Source organism: Melanostigma gelatinosum, assembly GCF_949748355.1.
Source record: "Melanostigma gelatinosum genome assembly, chromosome: 16".
Classification (NCBI taxonomy): domain Eukaryota; kingdom Metazoa; phylum Chordata; class Actinopteri; order Perciformes; family Zoarcidae; genus Melanostigma; species Melanostigma gelatinosum.
This window is the reverse complement of record NC_136649.1, coordinates 18198897-18222292: the sequence shown is the minus strand read 5'-3', so window position 1 is coordinate 18222292 and position 23396 is coordinate 18198897. Positions and strand designations below refer to the sequence as shown.

At 44.1% G+C, this 23396-nt stretch overlaps 1 protein-coding gene across 1 annotated transcript in view; it reads left to right on the top strand.

Moving 5' to 3' along the window:
• The window catches only part of LOC306790058 (ryanodine receptor 3), a gene marked incomplete at its 5' end in the record, with an annotated part of 92399 nt that overhangs the window by 48211 nt on the left and 20792 nt on the right, over positions 1-23396 (top strand). The window contains 34 exon segments of the mRNA XM_079286157.1: positions 881-967; positions 1324-1550; positions 1868-2675; positions 2981-3181; positions 4762-4864; positions 5467-5598; positions 10360-10633; positions 10729-10843; positions 11422-11551; positions 12346-12449; positions 12564-12699; positions 12962-13148; positions 13286-13394; positions 13483-13603; positions 14170-14339; positions 15023-15243; positions 15471-15561; positions 16581-16721; positions 17300-17463; positions 17608-17686; positions 18220-18309; positions 18412-18558; positions 18955-19017; positions 19172-19247; positions 19517-19640; positions 19746-19861; positions 19945-20012; positions 20109-20230; positions 20409-20458; positions 21165-21225; positions 21966-22204; positions 22374-22455; positions 22559-22689; positions 22973-23296. Of these exon segments, the coding sequence (XP_079142283.1) occupies positions 881-967; positions 1324-1550; positions 1868-2675; positions 2981-3181; positions 4762-4864; positions 5467-5598; positions 10360-10633; positions 10729-10843; positions 11422-11551; positions 12346-12449; positions 12564-12699; positions 12962-13148; positions 13286-13394; positions 13483-13603; positions 14170-14339; positions 15023-15243; positions 15471-15561; positions 16581-16721; positions 17300-17463; positions 17608-17686; positions 18220-18309; positions 18412-18558; positions 18955-19017; positions 19172-19247; positions 19517-19640; positions 19746-19861; positions 19945-20012; positions 20109-20230; positions 20409-20458; positions 21165-21225; positions 21966-22204; positions 22374-22455; positions 22559-22689; positions 22973-23296 (5293 nt within the window).

The window sequence follows — 23396 nt, the reverse complement described above, 5'->3', positions numbered from 1 at the left end:
GGGGGGGGGCCGAGGGAACAGCTCAGCGACGTGTGACGTGGTGACGTCTCTCATGCGTGCGACCCAAAATGGCGGTTAGCCAACAGGGGACCCGGCGTCTACATGTGGTGGCTGTTCAGCACGTAGCTAGATTAGCTCAAAGCTATATGTGTGTGTGAGGCACTCGAGGGCACGGGGTTACCCAAGGGCTGCTGACTATGTGTGTGCAGGTGAGAGAGAGAGAGAGAGAGAGAGAGAGAGAGAGAGAGAGAGAGAGAGAGAGAGAGAGAGAGAGAGAGAGAGAGAGAAGAGAGAGAGAGAGAGAGAGAGAGAGAGAGAGAGAGAGAGAGAGAGAGAGAGAGAGAGAGAGAGAGAGAGAGAGAGAGAGAGAGACAAAGTGCCGCTGTCGGTAGAACTGCCGGCAGTTATGTACGATAGCCGAGGTTCCACACTTCACTCACAGAGCTGATTTAATGAGGAGAGAATATCACACGGAGTGTGATGAAACAAATGAAAATGAATCCCAAATAAAACAGACACGTATCACTGCGGTGACATGAGAGCATTGTTTCCTATCACCCCGAAACTCGGTCGGCGAGACGAAGGTCTGGCCACCATAGGTTCAGTCTTTCAGTGATAATACACAAACTCCCATTCACTAGCAGTGACGGATCTAAATGCAGGCAGTTACAGCAGGCAATACACAATATAGCGGGGGTCCGTGGGCCGCGTTGTTTGCGCGATGGCGCGGTGTAACAAGACAGTGATTTAACACAACAGGATGCGGGAGTACTAACACATAAATGAATAAACTATGCTAAGATAAGCCCAGATGCAATGAACCTTACTGTGATTTGGTCAGACCCCAACATAAACGTACTGCTCTTTGTTTCCGCTCCAGGTGGAACCCAACACCAAGCTTTTCCCTGCTGTGTTCGTGCGACCCACCAGCCCTAACCTCTTCCAGTTTGAGCTGACTAAAATAAAGGTAGAGTCCCCTAATTGTTCCATTGCAACAACTTTGTTGCCTGTATGATGTCATAACGTTGTACAAATAGGAGAAAGAGGACAGAATCCAAAAAATGCACACCGTATTGGTCGATGAAATTCATACAGCTCACAGTATGCTCCTTTTCGTTTTAACCTTTCCGACAGTACCTTATTCTACCTCACACTGAGTTTAGAGATGCAGCCCCCATACAGGATTATGCTTCACACCCTTCAGCTAGGTCCACTGGGCTAATGTTTTATCATGCTTATATCTACACCAAAGATGGGTGTTTAACTGCTTGTTTGGCATTGAATAATAGGAATATTCCTTCCACGTTTGTTTGTCCTCCCCAGAATGCCATGCCTCTGTCATCCGCCATCTTTAAGAGTGAACATAAGAACCCAGTGCCCCAGTGTCCACCCCGGCTAGATGTCCAGACCATCAGCGCCGTGCTGTGGAGCCGCATGCCCAACATCTTCCTCAAGGTGGAAACAGCCAGGGTCAATGAGAGGCACGGCTGGGTGGTCCAGTGTGTGGAGCCCCTGCAGATGTTGGCCGTTCATATACCTGAGGAGAACAGGTGCAGTGCATGGCTGAGTGTGCTTAAGTGCTTAATCTATTCAGTGCGTTTTAGTTGATCTCAAAGGACATTGTACCTACAACTTTTGCCTAATTCCTTTTTTCCCCTCATAAAACACTTGCAAACGCATAATTTCTCAAGTATTATAAAAAAGAAACCAGCTCTGTAGTTTTACTAGAGGTCAAAAACTCCAGGGAGCCTTTAACGATCCTTATTTTATTATCCTATGTGGTGAATAACACCCGTCTGTCCTCCAAGTAGACTAAATCAGAACATCAGCATGTACTTTGATGATCCTCTCTCACTTCTTTTCAAAGGTGTGTCGACATCATGGAGCTGTCTGAGCAGGAGGACATGAGGAGGTTCCACTACCACACCCTGAAGCTCTACTGTGCCCTCTGCGCTCTGGGCAACACCCGTGTGGCCCACGCCCTCTGCAGCCACCTGGACCAATCACAGCTCTTGTACACCATCGACAATCAGTCCCTGTCAGGCATGCTACGTGAGGGCTTCTACAATGTCTTGATCAGCACCCATCTGGAGACGGCTAAAGAGGCTCGACTCACCATGAAAGATGAGTTCATCATCCCCGTCACGGCCGAGACGCGCTCCATTCGCCTCTTTTCCGATGCTTCCAAAAAGCACCTCCCGCCAGGGGTGGGGCTTAGTACCTCGCTCAAACCCCGCCTCAACTTTGCCCCGCCCTGTTTCATCAGCACCAAACGGGAACAACATCTCTATAGTCCCCAAATCCCACTGGATGCATTGAAGGAGAAATCGATTTCAATGTTGACAGAGGCCGTGCAGGGTGGCGGCCACCACATCAGAGATCCCGTCGGAGGAGGAGTGGAGTACCAGTTTGTGCCAATCTTGAAACTCATCAGCACCTTGTTGACTATGGGTGTACTAGGTAGCGAGGACGTTCATAAGATCTTACTGCTCATTGACCCAAATGTTTTCAGAGAGACACGTGAGGAGGGGCCCTCAGGGGCCACAGACAAAGAAGGACTTACAGGGACGGAGGAGAAGGCAGTGGAAGCTGGAGAAGAGGAGGCAGCCAAAGAGGCTAAACAGCCAATGAAAGGACTGCTGGAGAAGAGGCTGCCAGAGCCTGTCAAACGCCAGGTGATAACAAACACACATGAACAGAGCTGACATCATCATATATTTGTTAAACCTTAAAATAAACCACTGAAGGTAAATCGCCAAAAGATGTAAAATCAATGAACATCTTCATCTCCACAGCTGTGCTCCATAAATGCACCACTGTGAGAGACCCATTTAGAAATCAGTCATAAGTTGGATGACGTGAAGCCATGAGGCTGCTTGTATGTATTCCTAACAGACTTGCTCGTAACAGCTGCATCGAGGTGCGAAACAGTGATGCGGCATTGTTCTTTGTCTGTCTCCTCCCCATGTCTGTTCCCCAGATGTGTGAGCTGCTTCACTATTTTTGCGACTGCGAGCTGAAGCACCGCATCGAGGCCATCGTGTCTTTCTCTGACAGCTTTGTCTCCAAGCTGCAGTACAACCAGAAGTTCCGCTACAACGAGCTGATGCTGGCCCTCAATATGTCTGCTGCTGTTACCGCAAAGAAGACCAAAGAGTTTCGATCGCCCCCTCAAGAGCAGGTGGGATGAGGTCATAGTCGCCGCAGATTAGTTACATCTGCGAAGCAAACTAATAATGTTCCAAACAGCTCAAGAAGCAGCTTCAGGTCACTGCATTGTTGGTTCTCTACCAAAATGTGTTCATCAGTTTCTAGTATCTAAACCAGTGGTTGCCTTATGAATATGCCATTTGTTTCACTGTACATTTACCACATCAAAGACTAAGGAACATTTACATTTACAGTTATATACTACATGATATGATGATTATGATTGAGAGATTATATTATGTTATATTCAGACACATCAAAATAGAAAGAAATATGCAAAAATAACCTCCATATTTGTGTAGCAAAGCACTAATACGCAATGATTGATGTTGCCCTTGAATGCCAAAAATGTAAGATCATTTAACTTTCTGAGCAGAATGAAATAATACATTTATCTTATCTGCATACTTAAAGGATTACAGGTGTTTCTGCGTGTCCTGGCTTGTTAGGCTCCATGCACTAATGAGATGATAGAAGTGTAATTTGTCACCCTGGCAGCTAACTGTAGAGTGAGGAAGATGTCAATCAAACACAGCCTGCACACTCCTGACAGGAGCTCCAATCATCATCCCTGGTTAACCATTTTTGTTATCCAGTGATCTATGCTAACGAATGTCAAAAATAGAACGGCATCAACACTACATATCCTCTTGGAAACCACATCATTCACTCTCTTATGTGTAACAAGATGTACATTTTCCACTGGAAACATTTACATGTTGTTTAAGTAAGACTGCCACTCCACACTGTGGGTAATGTTCGGTAACAGCTCTTTTCACCTACTCACAGTTATGATGTGACGTCTTTACGCGCGCAGTTTCACATCAATTTGCACCTCTGTTCATGTGATTTAGACAACTCTCATGCGTCTGCTGCGTGATCTTTTTGATGCTTAAAGGTGCAAATCACCCACAGAGGGCAAATGCAAGAAACTGCGTAAGTTAGAACTGATGAATCTTACAGTTAAGCACGCATGAATCTATAATAACTGACCACAAAGAAAGCCTGCAGGCTCACTGCTTCAAATGGTGCATGAAATGGGATAATTCAGAGGGAGCTGTTGCATAACTTGTGTAATTTTCCACATGCATGGCTAATTTCTGTCCCCACCCTCAGATTCCCTTTTTAGTTTTTCGCCGGAATTCCCTCATTTTGGTTCCAGGAGAATGGGAGCTAGTCCTCGCTCCAAATGTTGCAAGCACTCGCTTTGTGTGCTATGAACGACGCCTCAAGGCGAACTCATCCTTCTTCTCTGTGGTGTCATTGCACCAGTGAGCGTGAGCACACACACACACACACACACACACACATACAGCAGCCCTTCAGGGTCACAGCTGGAGATGGAGTTCAGCGCTTCACAGCTACGTTTAATGACTTGTCATGGTGCCCTTCGGTCTGTGAGAGCCGAGGGAGAATTAGCCACTTCACGTTTTTTTTTTTTTTTTTTTTTCTTCTGTGAATCCTACAATGAGATCACATCGTGTTCAGATTGCCATTGAAACTGAAGTAGCAGACGTAGTAAGTGTCTGCCTTTATGTTTCCATACTTCAGATCAACATGCTGCTGACTTTCAGCGTGGGCGAGGACTGTCCGTGTCCAACAGACATCCAGGAGGAACTGTATGATTTTCACAACCAGCTGCAGCTCCACTGTGGTGAGATACAGATCTTGCAAACACTTTTATAAGCAGCTTTATTGGTTATCTCTTTCTTATGTTGCTTGGATTGATTGCATAATTTAACACATGTATTTTACAAATGCAGCATGAACTGACAGCGTGGATGGAAAATGTAAACATCGGAAAAAAATCAAATGGAACATAGAGGAAACGCATAGAGTTGTGCCTTTTCCATCTGTTGCTTTAGCTGCTATTGTGTCAACATCAGCTGAATTGTTCCAGTACTTGCTCTCAGAAACGTTTTTTACCCCCCAATCAGCATCTCTCTCTGTCTCCCGGCACAGGAGTTATGGTCCAGTGCCTCTCACATTGCTCTGACATCTTGATGTTGTGATAAATCATTGAAAAGCCCAACCCTCTGTGGTACAAACGATCTAATGGCACGACCTGCCATGGCACGCTTCGCATAGACGGCAATGAAAACCAAGTTGAAATTGCCAAGAAATAGTACTGGGCCCCCAATACTACGCATCACACACACGGCATGTCTGCTCACCCCACAGGAAGAGTAGAGATATTGCTGTAATAGGCTTTGCGCTCCTTGTGCTGTATCTAGCATGTCTGTTTGTGTTGTGCAGGGATCCCTATGGAGGAAGAGGAATACGAGCAAACTACGTCTATCAAAGGTCGCCTGCTGATGTTGGTGAACAAGATCAAAGGCCAGTCTCACAAAGCCGAGGAGCCCACAGAGAAGGAGCAAGCCGCACCATGTGAGGAAATCAATGTTTTTATTACTTCATAATACTAGCGATGCTGCCGAGTACCTGCTGTACCTGTGTACCTGTGGCTCTGGGTTATAAACACATGTCTGATTGGTTGGAGGATGAAGACTAAAGCTTTTTCATGCACACATTGGCTCACATTTAATTTCTAGAATCTAAATTCATCAATCTAAGTCCAAATGTAAAAAAAAAAAGCATCCTTGTTTCTATAGTGCTTTTGCAACATTTGTTACTTTCTCATAAACGCACAAGCTCGCACACACGTCACCCCTTTGCTCTCTGCTACATTCTGCTTGTTAATGGTCTCTCTCCCTCCTTTTAGTGCGAGCTCTCTGTCTGTGTTCTCTGCTTGGAGAGTGGTGAGAATTAAAAGCAGGAGCCCCTGTATCGCAGCTCTAGCACCCTCAGTTTTGCCTCTATTTGTCTGCCGCTGTCATGTGGACTGAGTCACCGGGTGGCAGTCATTTCCATTTCAATTTCTTTTCAATTTGATTATGGTAAGATAGAGCCGGGGCGAGGAGAGGCTCCAAAAGCTTCTTCTGTCAAGATGAGAGAGGAGCGATGAGAGGAAAAACTGTTGGTGATAAAACCAAATCCTTCACCTGATAAAACCCATCGACACACGAGTACAAACACACAATCGTGAGCACACACACCGGAACCAAAAAGATTTCAATCACAGCACTTCATAACCAGGGGGCCACAGCAGTATAAGTTGTGTCTAATTTTCTATCTCAAGTACCACTTGGCCACCAATCATGTAGCTGATTGCAAATATTACGTAACTGGTAAAAAATACATATTGCTTTGTTTTGTTGGTCTTCAATAAAACAGCAGTGGGTTATTTTAACTGCTTGTCACTGTTTGTGAGTTGTGTTCATCAGCATATACGCTGTATCTCCTTTTATGGCATCCTTTTATACAAAGTAAATGAAACAGGGTATTCTATTACTTCTGAAAACCCCTCTGAGAATCTGTCTGTCACCATTCCATCCCTGTCTATTCATCAGAGTGAGGCCAGTAACAGGAAGTGGCCGAGAGGCAAATGGATGAATTTGGGATGAAAAATGTGATGCTGAAAGGCTATCTCTCCATTGGGATTTGGTGTGACCCTGACATGGAGCACATAAGACCACCCCACAGATCTCAACGGCAAGGCTGGATGGAAATAGAGGCGCGTGTCTTCCTTGAAAGAGTGCTTTGGATGGTGGTGGTCTCTGCAGGCTGTTGTGTGCGGGATGATTGATTAGAAGGCTGGTTTTTGGGAGCAGCTGCTGTTCAGGAGCATCACATCTACTTCTGGAACAGCTGTAGGCGTCAAAGCAAGGGAATGCAGTAGAATAATTTACTATCTATGCTGGCAAATAAAAGTGTTTTGTCTTTGAATCATTATAGTATACATTCAGCATGTTAATAGTAAGTGTTAACGCTTGATGTAATTCATTTATTTCCAAGATCTTTCCAAAAACAAGATGTACAACGAGACTTGCTGCTCAGGGAGATTCCTAACTGAGTGAGCTAGAAGTAGTTAGTGGCAGCCTTGATAAGCGCTGTTTGAATTCTTTAAATGCTCAAAAAAAGTGCTTTAACATAAGGTACACCGGTACCAGGCCTAGGAGTCTTCAGCCAAACCAGCTGTTCTGTGAACAAGCTCAGATTGACAATGCGAACATGCTGTTTCTTATCAGGCAATGTTTACCATGTTCACCATCTTAGTGAAAAATGACACGCCCAAAATGTGTATATATGCAACAACAAGTTCTATTTGAATAATCTCGGTATCATAATAGAGGTGACACTCGTGAGATTTCTGCGGAGGGGTAAGCATCAGCATGTGTGTTACTGGCTACATGTAAATGAAGATGGAACACAGCATAAAGGAAAGATTCAATTGATGTCGAACAAAACTGTGCACATTTAGAGAGAATATCCCTGTTGGTATGACGCAGTTGCAGCACAAAACCTTTAGCAAATCATCTCACAACATGCGAACATTACCTGTGCACAGACTGATGCTAATAAAGTCAAGGAGAGCATTGTTGGAGAGGTTTTCATAGAAGTATGAAATTGGCCATTTGGGTACCATTTGTGCCATTGGAAATGTTCTCAGGTAACTGTATAACTCTTTTCATTTCATTTACACATCATTATAGGTATTAATTCCATATAAATACGGTATTACGATTGGCTATTACAATATAGAGGCTATTATATGCACTAACTGGTTTTCTCATTTTCTCAACCACTGCTGCTTTGCCTATATGCTACTGTGCTGCTGTCTGTGCCTTGATTTTGTACATTGACTCATGCTTAACCTAGCTGAAATAATAGGTGGATGAGCTATAGAACTGTTGGAGCCAACTGCAAAGGTTTGCTAATATTTTTTGCCTTTTTCCCTTTTGCATGAACTGACCTCAGCCCTCTTACTTTTTTTAACTCATTTTATTTTATTTTTTTTAGTGTTCCTACCAGACATATAGGGTGGTGTACTGGTGGCATTACCAGGCTGAAAGCCTACCTAGGCTATCACATATAGTATGTGAGAAGTGACTGGGACAGGGGATATCTTTTGAGAATAACATCTTTTATAAGAAGAGGTAAGAAGAATGTTTGCCAGGAGGCAGGAGGATGGACCAGAGTTGAGCTGACATGATACATTCTGTACTGTTACGCCAGCTATAACTTGTCCTCCTTGCAAAGTGAGAGCCTGAATGGTTTATCCACCAGAAGCATTTAATGCTCCGACGTGATGACTTGCCTTGAAGAAGTGTGTGTGTCTGTGTGTGTGTGTGAGCATAAGGGGATTGTGTGTGTGATCTCTCACACCATAAAAACCTCTTGACTTCCAGTTCCATCAGTGTAAGAGTAGACCGGTCCGATGTGTTTGTTGGGGTGGAGTGAAGGGGAGATGCTGGAGGGGTGTAGTCCAGAGCAAAAGCATCAGAGACGGAAGGAGAGGGCGTGTTGGATAGTGTGACAGAATGAGCGTCGGGTGTTGGGAAGCATCTTGGCTGAGAGGAAGAAATGCCGCTTCTCATTTTGGAGCAGGCTGGTGCTTCTGCCCCTTTCTCTCTGACACCCACGCAAATGTCTGCGGCAGCGATCGGTTACCGCTGACAGTGACATTCTGCTGGCTCCCCCACACATCACTCAAAACACACATACACACACTTGCAGTGATTGACGGCCTTGTGTGTGAAATAGTCTTTGGAAAACCAAACAGACACGGGGCTCTTAAAAACACAATCACCTAATTGCAATACTTTTAACCAATCAATTGTGTTTTTAATGGCTCCATCTTTTATGGTTCCGAGTTGTTTAATTGATGTCTTTCTGTCCTTTGTGTATTCATACCCTGAGAACACCCTCACTCACTATTGATCAAGTTTTAATAAAGCAACCCACATACGAGATGTCCAAACAAATGTCTCAGTTTAACCATAGAAGCAGAATACTGTACTGTGCAGCACTATTAATACTTCCCTTGTTCGAGAGACAACAGGGCTTCCTCTCCACTGGAAATGTGCCTTTTCATGAATGAACTTGCAAGCTGTGTTTCTCTTTCTGATAGATTTGAAGAAAATAACTAGCTGACATTGTTGAAACACAGCTGATTGCCTCTTCTTTAGAGGCTGGGGCTTGTAGAAGTGGCAGATTCATGGGTGCCGTTAAATTAGCTTCGGTGCCGTTTTTTCTTCTTCTCTGTGCTCAATTTGCATCCGATGAATTTACTGCTCAAGCATGGCTTATACATAAGGGAGCATCCAGTCAGGTGGAGGACCGTTGAACATCATTCTAATAAAGCTCTGTGTTGAGTGTGTCTGTGTGTTTAAGGGAGAAGTGTCTCGGTGTGACCTCAATTAATTGAAGGAAGGTTACAGTATGTTTTCCTCTTCAGTCCAATGACATACGGTAAGGATTAGAGCACGATGCTGGAGGCACTTCACTGTCAAAACAAGTGTTTCTCTGCTGTTTTAAAGGTTCATAATGAATAATTCTACAGTTACCCACACCCAACATTAAAGCTGCTGCAGTCAATATTCTCATGTGATTGAAATGACTGTGTGTAATGTCAAAGGGCTCATTTGCATCGATACACCTTCAGTTCCCCTCAGCTCTACTCAGCATATTAGCATCTTTCAGCTCATTGTTTGGATTTTATTCACTGTCACTGCTCTCACAACCCAAACAGGAGCTAAACGGAGAGTCAATATTGGACTTTTGCTGAGTGACCTGAACGACGACTCTGAAATGAATTAATACTTGTGTTGCTCCATGTCTGCTGAATGTTGAAATATATTTAAACCTCTTGCTAACACATTCCCCGCAACAACTTTATGAAGCCTTAAAATGTCACGAGTCTGTTTACAGCTAATTACGCTGCCACCAAGACAAATGTTGCTGCTTTAACTGTGTTAAACGATGCATTTTCATTCTCTAAGAGGACTATGACTCATGAAGTGACTGGTCCCTTGATGAGGAGTCATCTCACCTTTGGGTTAACATAATATAATGTTAAAGTGCCATTCAAATGATTTTGCATGCCACTAGTTGCATTTCAAGTGCAAGATTCAGTGTGTTGGGACCAATAACAAGGCCGTCTCATTGTTTTTGACCATGCTTTACTTTTAAAAGTTTCTCTTGGAAGACTTTGTGAAATATGTTGTTTGTTCTGAGCAAATACATTCAAACGTTTTTTTTTTTTTTAAAAGGAAAGGATCAGCCATCTTTACCCAACTTTCTTTACAGCTAATCTGAAGGAGCTGATTTCTCAGACAATGGTCAGCTGGGCCCAGGAGTGTCACATCCTGGACTCGGAGCTGGTCCGCAAGATGTTCAGCCTACTGAGGAGGCAGTATGACAGCATTGGGGAGCTTCTCCGGGCCATGAGGAAGACTTACACCATCAGCGCTGCCTCGGTCCAGGACACCATCAACCTGCTGGCTGCCCTCGGTCAGATCAGGTCTTTGCTGTCGGTTCGTATGGGGAAAGAGGAGGAGAAGCTCATGATTGATGGACTTGGGTAGGTTGTGGTTGCCTCAACTCTACATTTGAGTTATCTGTTTTTAGTGAATCTTAAGTATGAATTATGTCTTTTTTTCCCCCCTATCATGACAGTGATATCATGAACAACAAAGTCTTCTACCAGCACCCCAACCTGATGAGAATACTGGGCATGCATGAGACGGTCATGGAGGTCATGGTCAATGTGCTCGGAGGACACAAGTCCCAGGTTCAACTTCTATATCTATATATCTATATTTCTCTCTGCTTCCACAGGCCGTTAAAGAGGCACCCACAGAGTTTAGTGCTCCACCTCGCAAAAAATGTGTTGCTCACTGAGAAAGTTTGTGTCTGAGTGTAGTTTTCATTTGTAAGCGCGTATTAATGAAGACGTGGTCCCAGTAGGTGGGCTTTCTGCTGACGGCATCAGATTCTGGGATGGAGGGCAGAAAGGGCGGAGTGAGGTTGGCAGTGTGTGAAGGTGTCAGGCTTTTTAGACGTTAATTAGGATCCAAACCATGCGGGAGACTTCATAGTAACAAGCCGGGAGAAAGTCAATACAATAAACTCCGCAGCCTAGAATAAAGCAACGACCTCTCCAAAACCACTTGGTGTCAAATTACAGTGACAATTTAGCAATGTCTCGACGAGTTACTATATTTGTGCTCAGACTGTAAACACATGAGACTGTTGCCGCAGAAATATTGTGTCCTTGAGCTTTTTCATTTGGAATTTCAGTTCTCGTTTTGAAATCCAACCAGGGAAGATGTTTGACCTACTGAGTCTGTACGTGCCGTTCCACAGGAAATTGCCTTCCCCAAGATGGTGGCCAGCTGCTGTCTTTTCCTGTGCTACTTCTGCCGTATCAGCCGTCAGAACCAGAAAGCCATGTTCGACCACCTCAGCTACCTGCTGGAGAATAGCAGCGTGGGCCTAGGTGGGTACATCTTCCATCATCATGCTACTTAAGGATTAGCCAAATGATGCTGACATTATTTTACTGGATGAAGACCACATGACTTGATCGGGAATCATCCAACATGCACAGACTGTAGGACGTGCTAGAGGACACTCTTAAAGAACAGACCAAACACACCTGTAAAACCACTCCTAGGATGGATGAAAGACGCAAGCATTCTCATCAATATGGGTGATCAGCCTTCTGCCATAATAGGACTTGTTCTGCACCTGTGAGCTCACATATATTAGCCTCGCACCTTAGAAGACCTGTGTGTGTGTGTGTGTGTAGTTGAATCAGCGAAGAGAGCGACTCGTCTCCCATTCTGTTGGAAGATGTCGGTGCCACAGTCTCAGAGAGCTCCCTGCTGGGGTGAGAGAGTGTCTCCCCTGGCTGCACATGCAGCCAGGCGTGCTCATTAAACAAGTTGCAACAAGTCATGTGACAGCAAAACAAAAATGAAATCGAAGAATAAAATTGTAAAAATTCCCAATTAAAACATAGACGCTGCAAGCGCAGCATTATAGACGAGGCGTTTGTATACACAGTGCTACACAGACTGGTTCCCATGAACTCTGTGGAAACCAATATGAGTATATGTGTCCATAGCAAATTGGTGAGGAAACTTTCCTTCCACACTAATGTTAACCAGCTGTTGGAAGGAGTGAAAAACATCACCCCCTGCTGTTTGTTGAAATGAGAACACAGTCACAGGCTTATATGCAATACAATAGAATAAATAGTTGATTCTACCAGTGTGCTTTATATTGTAGCTTCACCAGCAATGAGGGGCTCCACTCCTCTAGATGTGGCCGCTTCCTCGGTGATGGACAACAACGGCCTGGCTCTGGCACTGGAGGAGCCGGATCTGGACAAGGTAAGACGCAATCTTTCTGGTGCCGTAGTCTGTAAAAGGAGAGACACAATTTTAAAATCACCCGAGCTGAATGAGTGTTGTATCTATACGTGATGTTATGTGGTATGCCCGTAGGTGGTCACCTACTTAGCAGGCTGTGGTCTCCAGAGTTGTCCAATTCTCCTGGCTAAAGGTTATCCAGACATCGGCTGGAACCCCATTGAGGGGGAGCGTTACCTTTCCTTCCTACGGTTTGCTGTCTTTGTCAACGGTAAGCCTGCAGTTACCATCCGCTCTCTGCTGTTTCTCTCTCGCTCTCTTTCTCTTACTGTATCTCTATCGAGACATGTAGTAAAAGCTAGCAAAGGCCCAACTTGACAGATCTTCATTCCGCTGCTTAAGGCGAAGTCTTCTTGGTGTTTTGTCTGAGTATGTTGGGGATAGGGGTGTACATGTTAAAGCTACCGTGTGTTTATGTGCTGTATTTTCTTGCTGACATTAATAATGTATCTTCTTTGATGTTCCTGTTCCAGGTGAGAGCGTAGAGGAGAACTCCAGTGTTGTGGTCAAGCTGCTCATTCGTCGTCCAGAGTGTTTTGGACCTGCCCTGAGGGGGGAGGGAGGGAACGGCCTGCTGGCTGCCATGAAGGAAGCCATCAAGATCTCCGAGACGCCAGCCCTGGACCTGCCGGGCTCTGTGCATGGAGTCAGCTCTGACGTGTAAGCAAAACAAAATCAAATACCGATACTGGGGCCCCTTAGGATGAGCTGCTTATCCCCCCTTTGCTTGTATCTTTGCGAATAAATGTTCTTCCTCTGTGTCTGTTCTTCCTCAACTTCCCTTTTTCCACTGTTAGGTCTGCTGATGGTGATGATGAGGAGGAGGTGGTACACATGGGCAATGCCATAATGTCCTTCTACTCTGCACTCATTGACCTGTTGGGACGTTGCGCTCCAGAGATGCATGTATGTTTGATATAAATTGTGAATTTATTTGTTGTTTTCCTTCAGGACAGATTTTCCATTTTTTTTCACTTCCTTTTCCCTTCTTCAGCTCATCAACAAGGGGAAAGGTGAAGCTCTGCGTATCCGTGCCATCCTGCGCTCTCTGGTGCCTACTGAAGACCTCGTGGGAATTATCAGCATACCGCTCAAAATGCCCATCACCAACAAAGGTACTGGTCAGGATGTTGACTCTAACAACACAGGGCAGCATACAGCACATCTTTATACTTCCATTAGAGGACACGTCCTATTAATTTGCATGCTGCTACATGGTGTCTGGCTCATGTGAAGGGTTTAAGAAAGTCATGCACATTCAGTGCAAGGCAGAAGGTTATTGATTACATTTCACTGCTCATGCCTTTTTAATCAGCACAACGCTTTACTGCACTCTCTCTGAGTAAGCCAGATCATTTCTATCGCGAGCCGTCTTGCACTATTGATTGATCTGCATAAGCATGGCGGGACTCGCCTCTTAAAGTTGCTGCCCGGAGCACAGCCACATAAGCTCTGTCAGCAGGCCAAGAGTGAAGACAGCGAGCCGTGGATGCTCCAGCTCCGGAAAAACTCTGATCGGCATGCCGCTGCAGGCCGCCTAATGAACACACAAGGCTTTCCTAATCAGAAAATACTTTCCATTATGCACTGTGGCCTGTTCTCTGAGTGTTTCACTGCTTCACACCTGAGCGGTGTACTCTTCATGTTGTGCCCTCCTTTTCCCTGTTCCGATCTCTCCCAGACGGGTCGGTGACTGAGCCGGACATGTCGGCCTGCTTCTGTCCAGATCACAAGGCCCCCATGGTGCTGTTTTTGGACAGGGTGTATGGTGTCGAGGACCAGAGCTTTCTTCTTCAACTGCTCCAAGTGGGCTTCCTTCCTGACCTGAGGGCTGCTACCTCTCTGGATACGGTGGGTAAAGCTGACAGCAACGCCGGAGAGAAGCAATGAATATAACATGAACTTCCTCAAGGAGTTTAGAGATCAATAATATTGGGCAGCCTTTTATACTAATGAGGAGCTCCTCATTAAGCCTTGGCTCAAGTTTCTCTTTGGTTGATTAATTGAATTGTTCTTCACTCTTATTCATCAAGAACACGTTTATGGTATTGTAGTGTGCCGTGGTGTGCAGACTTTTGGCTAAAATGAATCCATCACATAACATGTCAAATTCTAAATACATATCATTATTTATTGAGAGCTGAGCATGCTGCTGTTTGTGGAGCGGTCTAATATATTTTGCAAGGCATTTATGTACAAGACAGTTTTATGGTGCTAATTTAAATGGTTCTCTTTGAAAATGGTTCTCAAATACACACGTTCATTTTCAAGAAAGACGGTATAACGACTTCACCGTGGCCGCTGTGGAGTACAAGTAAAGAATAGTTATTAAGTTATCTATGTAAAGTTAGCTAACATGAGCCAGCAGTCATACCAGACCAAGTAAGGCTGTAGCAGCAAAACCTCGAGCAACATAAAAACGTTATTGTTCTCAGGGGGAGAATGTGTTATCTCCTTTCTGAAATGACACAGTTTTACTTCAACAAATGAAGTAATCTCATGTTGTATGACCTGTGACCCGTTCCTTCCCACAGGAGGGTCTATGTACCACAGAGACGGCCCTGGCCATGAACCGCTTCATCGGCTCAGCCATGCTACCCCTCCTCACCCGCTGCGCCCCTCTCTTTGCCGGCACCGAGCACTACGCCACCCTCATCGACTCCACTCTGCACACCATCTACCGCCTTTCCAAGGGCCGTTCACTCACCAAGGCCCAGAGAGACGCCATAGAGGAGTGTCTGCTGGCTGTCTGCAAGTGAGGATTATTCGAAAAGTGATGCACCAAACATTCAGCCGGCCGGAATAGCAAAGATCAACAGCACATTTTATCTGCTTTCTAGCAAAACTCCATTATCGCTAAAGGCATTTGTTTCCCTGTTATCCCTCTAAATCAGTGTGATAAAAGTGGTTAGTCTGAAGATGTGATTGTGGTTAAAGGCAGCTCAGGGCAGCAGCACTCTTATCGCTCACCTTTTTCTGCAGGCACCTTCGTCCCTCCATGTTGCAGCAGCTCCTTCGCCGCCTCGTCTTTGATGTGCCCTTGCTGACCGAATACTGCAAGATGCCTCTCAGAGTGGGTTATGATTTTCATTTTTCACTCTTTTTAAATCCCTTTGCCATCTTCATATTTTGCCTCATCTCTTTTTGCTTGTTGGTCTGCTCGCATGACTCAGTTTTGTTTGTTTTCTGTTTGCATAATCCTCTCTCTGTCTTTTCTTTTCTTTGAATGAATGAATGAATGAAATTTATAGAGCACTTTTCACAGACATGACATCACAAAGTGCTTAACAGCAGAAATTTAAAAACATAAAAAAACACAATGTGACCCTTGGGTCAATAAATTACATACACAGAATAAAATAAAATGAAATGAAATGAAATGAAATGAAATGAAATGAAATAAAATAAAATAAAATAAAATAAAATAAAATAAAATAAAATAAAATAAAATAAAATAAAATAAAATAAAATAAAATAAAATAAAATAAAATAAAATAATAAAATTTTACTACTTCAGTTATTAGATTGTCAGCTTGGTGGTGAAGCCAATTTCCACCAGCTCTATTGCAGGTGTACCTTTAATGTAATATTACTGGTGTAAACCTCTGTCTCTCAGAAACGCACGCATACTCAAAGGTGAACATTTCCAACACACCAACCTGCTGTGGAAGATGTGGGCAGCTGCAGGAGGGAAAACAAAGGGGCTGAAGTATTGGACTATGTGATTACAGGCTTGTTGACTCCACTGCTCCACGCAATCAGTCTGGAACACACCAGAGGAATACTGAGGATGTGATGGGTTGTGACTAGTTGAGGTGCTACGCGCTATACATGCATGGCCCAGTGTGTTGTGAGCATATAGGCTGCTTACTTGTTAGTCGTAACTTGTTAGTCCAAACTTGTTAGTCTAAAACTTGTCCAAGTCCAAACTTGTTAGTCCAAAAACCGGACTAACAGGCTGAGGAACAGCATTTTCCCCAGAGCGGTTTCCTCCATCACGTTTTAACAATGACAATAAACATCCTTATCCTTATCCTATCATTGAAAACAGTTAAGCCTATAACTTATGCCTCTCTTTACTCTGTCCTCCAGCTGCTAACCAACCACTATGAGCAGAACTGGAAGTACTACTGCCTCCCATCGGGCTGGGGCAGCTACGGCACAGCATCGGAGGATGAACTGCTGCTCACCAAGAAAATCTTCTGGGGAGTATTTGACTCTCTGTCCCAGAGGGTGAGACGTCACTCAAGTCCGTTGTCGTTTCAGGGTCCTTTGCAATTTCATTGTGACGTCATTATGCTACATTAACGTCTGTTTGGCAAAAGGCTGACATCCACTTCTTGTTAAACATTTTGTAAGAGATTGTAATACCAGACATGCTCCACAAAAGTGATGAACCCTGAAATAAAAGTAACTTAAATCATTACAGTCGTAATTAACATGCATGTCTGTGATGCAGATGGCTGGACTCAGCACATCTCTGTAAATGCCCACTCAGGAAAGGAGGCTGTGCAAAGGGCCCGGCCTGAAAACATCAATATCTGGATGGTGATCATTGATCCAAAGCCTCTAGCACACTGGTTCTTCAGCTTTTAGAATAATTCTCTATTAGCGTCTCTTCTCCTGGTCCCACTGCACTGTTACACTTTCACTCAAGAGGCTGTATAGCTTTATTTAATCCCACTTTAAATGAACAATTTAACACATTACTTGTATTTGTGAAATAATAACAACATTTTCATAACGGTACCTAATCTTAAGAGCTATCTTTTGCATTTACTGTGAAGCCTCCTATTTCTCTCACCATGTAGAAATATGACGCAGAGCTTTTCAAGATGGCCATGCCTTGCCTCAGTGCCATAGCTGGAGCTTTGCCACCGGACTACGTGGACGCCTCGATTAGCACCACCGTGGAGAAGCCCGTTTCTGTAGATGCTCAGGGCAACTTTGACCCCAAACCCATGAGTACTGCTAAGTAAGGGGCGTCGGAGCCACACGTCAATAAGAATTATCGTATAAGCCTGTATATCATACCTGTGATGACATGCACAGTACATGACTGTCCATGCATTTGCATACACAAGCTGACTAATTGTCGCACACTTTTCCCCCCCCCCAGCATTGCTCTTCCAGAGAAGCTTGAGCACTTTGCCAACAAATATGGAGAGCACTCCCATGAGAAATGGTCTGCAGAGAAGGTAAGGCCAAAGATAAGAACATTCATCTGGTAAAATGGGTATTAAATTGGACAGTATTTGACTTGGAACAAGTCTCGAGTGCCAGAGGACACTTAAAATGTCTGTCCTTAGAGAATACTGCATTCAAAATCACCAGAAAACAGCCTTATCCATGTGAAATACTTCAGCTCAATATTTTGATTGTTCTTTTCCAATATCGCAGCATTGTTTCCTTCGGGGACGCCTCCTTTTTTTTGTGTTAAAAGAGATATTTTGCGAATGTTGACAATATTCATGGTCGTCTATGTATAGAGGACTTTGCTCTCTTTTGTGAGAACTGCTTAGCTTGCATTGTTGCATCTATCAAAAAAAAAATGAACAAGAACTGAGGACAGCAAGAACCATGTACCATGAGTACCATGACTCCTTAATGTGTTGAGCATACTTAATCTCTTACCCAGCCTTTCAAACAATGAATCATGTCCTTCAGAGACTGTGAAGGCAATGCAGATTGCTCACCCTTGTACATGCATCCCTCTGTGGGTGTGCCTCAGGTGCTGTTGGGATGGAAATATGGAGACGGTGTGGATGAGAAGGCCAAGATTCACCCTCAGCTCAGAATCTACAAAGGCCTGACAGAGAAGGTAGGAAGAATGTGAGATTTGTGAAGAATAGTATCATTAAAGAGATAACCTAAAGGCTTCTAGGCTTAGTCCTTGTTCCCCATTTCTATCTTTGTGCTTCAGGAGAAAGAGATTTACAGATGGCCAATTAGAGAGTCCCTGAAGAGCATGCTGGCAATGGGCTGGACCATCGACAGGACCAAGGATGGAGAAAGCATGTCTCTACAGAGGGAGAATGAGAAAATGAGAAAGATCTCTCAGGCTTCACAGGTACACGGCAACGAGTCACGAGACAAACATCAAATGTGTTTGTCCTCCAAGAATAATTAGTTTCAACCATTTATCCAAAACCATTTGCAAACATATAACCATTTTTTCCGAACGTGTTGCTAACTATATACATTTTTTTTTCAACCATTACTTCTGGTCAACAGTTTCAACAGTTTTTGTTGCTACATTCAATTTCAACAGTTTATTTCTTGTATTTTTAGCTAACGTTAACCATTTATTTATCCATTCCTTTTAGCTTAGTATTTTTAGCGTTAATCCATTGCTGTGCAAGTGGTTCTTTTAGCTAACTGTTTACGCACTTTATTTCTTACTTTTAGCTACCTATTACGACTGTTTTGTCTCATTGTAAATCTTCATCTTTTTGAACATTTCTAGGCAAATGGCTTCAATCCGAGCCCCATAGACATGAGCAACGTGGTTCTATCCAGAGAATTGCAGGTGAGTGACCTCACATTTGTACTTTTTTCATCAAGCGCTCTCTCAGTCTGAATACAAGATGAACAGCAATACGTCTTGAATGTGAATGAGTTAGAGGGGCGGGACATGCTCCTCTGTGAGATCTGCTGATCGTCTCTCTTGTCTATGGTCCAAGGGCATGGTGGAGGTGGTGGCTGACAATTATCATAACATCTGGGCCAAGAAGAAAAAGAGTGACCTTGGAAGCAGAGGTGATATGCTTATGGATTCAATCATAGACGAGACACAGTGATACCTGCAAAACAGCGAGGAAGAGACCATATATGCCTGTGTGGGTGGATGTGAGGTGCCACTTGCTCGTTGCCTGTGGGCATATGTATACCTCGCCGCCGGTCTCGACTAACTAGGTTCAGCTGAGTGATGCATCTACTTCATGTCACCATCTGCCTTCACGCAAATGCAGAATAGAGAGCCGTGGCTGATCAAGTCTTGCATAACACTGGGTTGTCTGCGGTTTCAGGAGGGGGAACACACCCTCTGTTGGTGCCCTTTGACACGCTGACAGCCAAAGAGAAGGCCCGTGACCGGGAGAAAGCACAGGACCTTTTCCGCTTCCTGCAGATCAATGGCTACAGCATCACAAGGTCAACAATTTCAGGATGTCTGTTATATATTATCACGTTGATGTAGGGTTACACGACTTCATAACTTTTCAAGTGTTGATTTATAGCTAATATCCTGTTTTGCAGAGGTTTAAAGGACTTGGAGCAGGATTCCTCTTCCATGGAGAAGAGGTTCGCTTACAAGTTCCTCAAGAAGCTGCTCAAGTATGTCGACTCAGCTCAGGAGTTCATTGCTCACTTGGGTATGTATGGTAATATTACACAGGACCTGACTGCAAGAGACTTGTTACTTCCTATTAAATATGTATTTATGCTCTCAATCCAGAGGCCATGGCTGCCAGTGGCAAAACAGACCGGTCCCCTCATGAACAAGAAATTAAGTTTTTTGCCAAAGTAAGGATGTGATATACATACAGCTGCTGTACATATTTAGATAACCCTTTTGAAATTAAGTTTCCTGATCTTGTCATTATCGACGTCCTCCTTCAGGTTCTCCTTCCTCTCATCGACCAGTACTTCAAGAACCACTCTCTCTACTTCCTCTCCTCCCCCAGTAAGAACCTGAGCAGCAGCGGTTACGCCTCCAACAAGGAGAAGGAAATGGTCACCAGGTACAAAATCAAGACCGTTACTTTCATTCACCGACAGCTATATAGCATGACAATAACCCTTTGCCATTCTTTTCTCAAAATCCTAAACTCTTGCAATCTTATTTACTAATCTTCTCTCTCAGAATCTTCTCCTTGTAACCGTCTGATTTCTTTCCTTGTCTATCCATCACACCTCCAGCCTGTTTTGTAAACTGGCAGCTCTTGTCAGACATAGGATTTCTCTCTTTGGTAAGCTGATTACGACTGACAGCAGTGTGTGTGTGTGTTTCGAAAAAGTGAATGCTTGTCGTTCCATCGAGTCTTAAGTTGGTTTGTTTTCGGTTGTGTCTTGTCTGAAGGATTTTAACTATGGTATAAAAATATAGCTTTGACTGCACCACATACCTAAAACGTTGTGGTCAACATTTTTAGCTCCCAAATACTTATGTTACGTATGTTAATTAGTGATCTTTAAAGAAGCTGATAGGATGATTTTCTTACCTTTTAGGCAGAGCCAAGCTAGCTGTTGCCCCTAGTTTTCAGTCTTTATGTAATGCTAAGCTAACCGACTGGTGAGTGTAGCTTCATTCTTATCGTGCAGACACACAAGAGTCGCATCAGTCTTCTCCTCTAACTCTTGACAAGAAATCAAATGTGCATATTTCCCAAAATGTTAAACTATTCCTTTAAGTAACGGCAACTAAAAGGTCAAAAAACTGAATTCAATACTTCTCGCCATTAACCAGAGGTGGTGATCTAAATATTGATCCACTACATCTGTAATTTAACTGAACTCTTAACCCACCATATGGTTGGAGGTTGTTAAGGTGTGCTACACACACAGACATGAACTCATTGCTGCAATGAAAGGCTCAGTTCAGGTCAAGAAAGTCCCTTAAACATGGATGACAGTGTGTGTTCACGTCATATTGAAGTCTTATGTGTTGTCTTGTAGGGAGCGACTCCACTACCATCGTCAGCTGTCTGCATATCCTGGCACACACCCTGGACACCAGGTGAGCTCTCAAGACTCACAGGCACCCTGGCAGATTTGAGTTGTTCTCCTTTTTAGAAACAAATCACATTTTTCCAGTGCAATGCAATGGTGTAGAATCTAACCCCTGTAGAACCATCATGAGGAGCATATTTGCATTGAAAATTTTCTTCTGTAACAGTTATTACTGCGGTGTCTTGTGGGATGCGCTGGCATTAACAAAGAGCGTCCTCTGGCATTTAAATAAGCAAGACAAATTGCATACGGCACATGTTGCCCAAGGTGCATAGTGTTCTTTGGAGACAATGCACTGTTTTGTTAATGCAGCTCACACATAACGAGGCTAAATGGGAAATGTATTATTGTCTTGTGCTCAAGAGCTACAGCTGATGCCCTAGTGAGACACGTCAAGGCTTAACAAAGGGTAATTCATTTGGCAATATTATGAACTGTGAAATACCTGGAAATGGCCCGACTAATCCTATTAATGCGTTTTGCTATTTTTCACACAGTATGCCTACAACATTGGCAAACTCACCTTGGAATTAAATATTCACCGAATTCATGAAATAAATCATTGATGTTTCAGTGTGAGGGCGGTCAGCTTGACTAAAACCTTCACAGTATGCGAGAGTTATGAAATCACACATGTGACCGTGGCCGACAGTGGATAAACAGCGTTGCCCTTTGCATACCAAGGGGCAGCCCGTGGTTTATTATAGCGCTGCCCGTCGTTTATCGCTCTCCCTTTCCCTCCAACAGGACGGTGATGAAGTCGGGCTCGGAGCTGGTGAGGGTGGGGCTGAGGACGTTCTTTGAGAACGCTGCAGAGGACCTGGAGAAGACGTTCGAGAACCTGAAGCTGGGGAAGTTCACTCACTCCCGCTCCCAGATGAAAGGGGTGTCGCAGAATATCAACTACACCACCGTAGCTCTGCTCCCCATTTTAACCGCTTTGTTTGAACACATCACTCAACACCACTTTGGAGTCGACCTGCTTTGTGAGTCCCGGCAGCAGAGGAATGATCAAACGTATTGTGCAAGAGGCTGCTCAAGAATTAGATTCAAATGTCAATGTTACGTTTATTGTAACGCAGTGATTACATGCTGCTTTTACCTGACACCACGGAACACATCTGTCGCTTAACATAATGATTTTCTTTATTCCAGTGGACAATGTCCAAGTGTCTTGCTATCGAATCCTGACCAGTCTCTACGCACTGGGTACTGGGAAAAACATCTATGTAGAAAGGTATCTCCTCTTCAACATTCTGTAAAGTAATTAAAGCCTGAGTGGAGAAACTGGTTTTCGTGTGCGGCTTTCAACCAACTCTCATCCTCTCTGTGTCCCTCAGACAGCTGCCAGCTCTCGGTCAGTGTCTGGCCACCCTGGCTGGAGCCATGCCTGTGGCCTTCCTGGAGCCGCTACTCAACACATACAACCCCTGCTCCGTCTTTAACACCAAGAGTGCCAGAGAACGTGCAAGTGAGTCATTTGTAATAATTCCAGGATAAAAAAGTTGGACCAAGGTGGCAATTAAACAGATATTATTATGGTTGGTACAAATTTTACAACCATCTCATCATTTTTAGATGTTGTCCGTATCTTACAGTATGAGAAAAGACTGGACTGAATGTATGTTTTGTCCTAAATGTAACCGACTATTGTTAAAGCACAGGTATACACATAATGTAAAAAATGTATGGTTATTAAATATACCTTCCCTTCTTAACCTATACAATGTAAAGGCTGATGTAATCGTTTTTAGTCCTCGGCATACCAGACTCCGTAGAGGAGATGTGTCCCGGGATGCCGCGGCTTGACGGTCTGATGAAGGACATCAATGACATGGCCGAGTCTGGAGCGCGTTACACAGAGATGCCTCACGTTATCGAGGTGGTGCTGCCCATGCTGTGTAACTATCTGTCCTACTGGTGGGAGAGGGGGCCTGAGAACCAGCCAGCCAGCGGGGGCAGTGTCTGCTGCACCACCGTCACGTCAGAGAACCTCAGCCTCATTCTTGGCAACATCATCAAGATCCTCAACAACAACTTGGGCATCGATGAGGCCTCCTGGATGAAGAGGATTGCAGGTGGGCATGGTTTTCTTTCATACGTATGATTTTTTTAAATTACTTAAATGTTGGCATCATGTAGTTGGCTCATGTTAACTACCCTGTTCGGAAATGTATC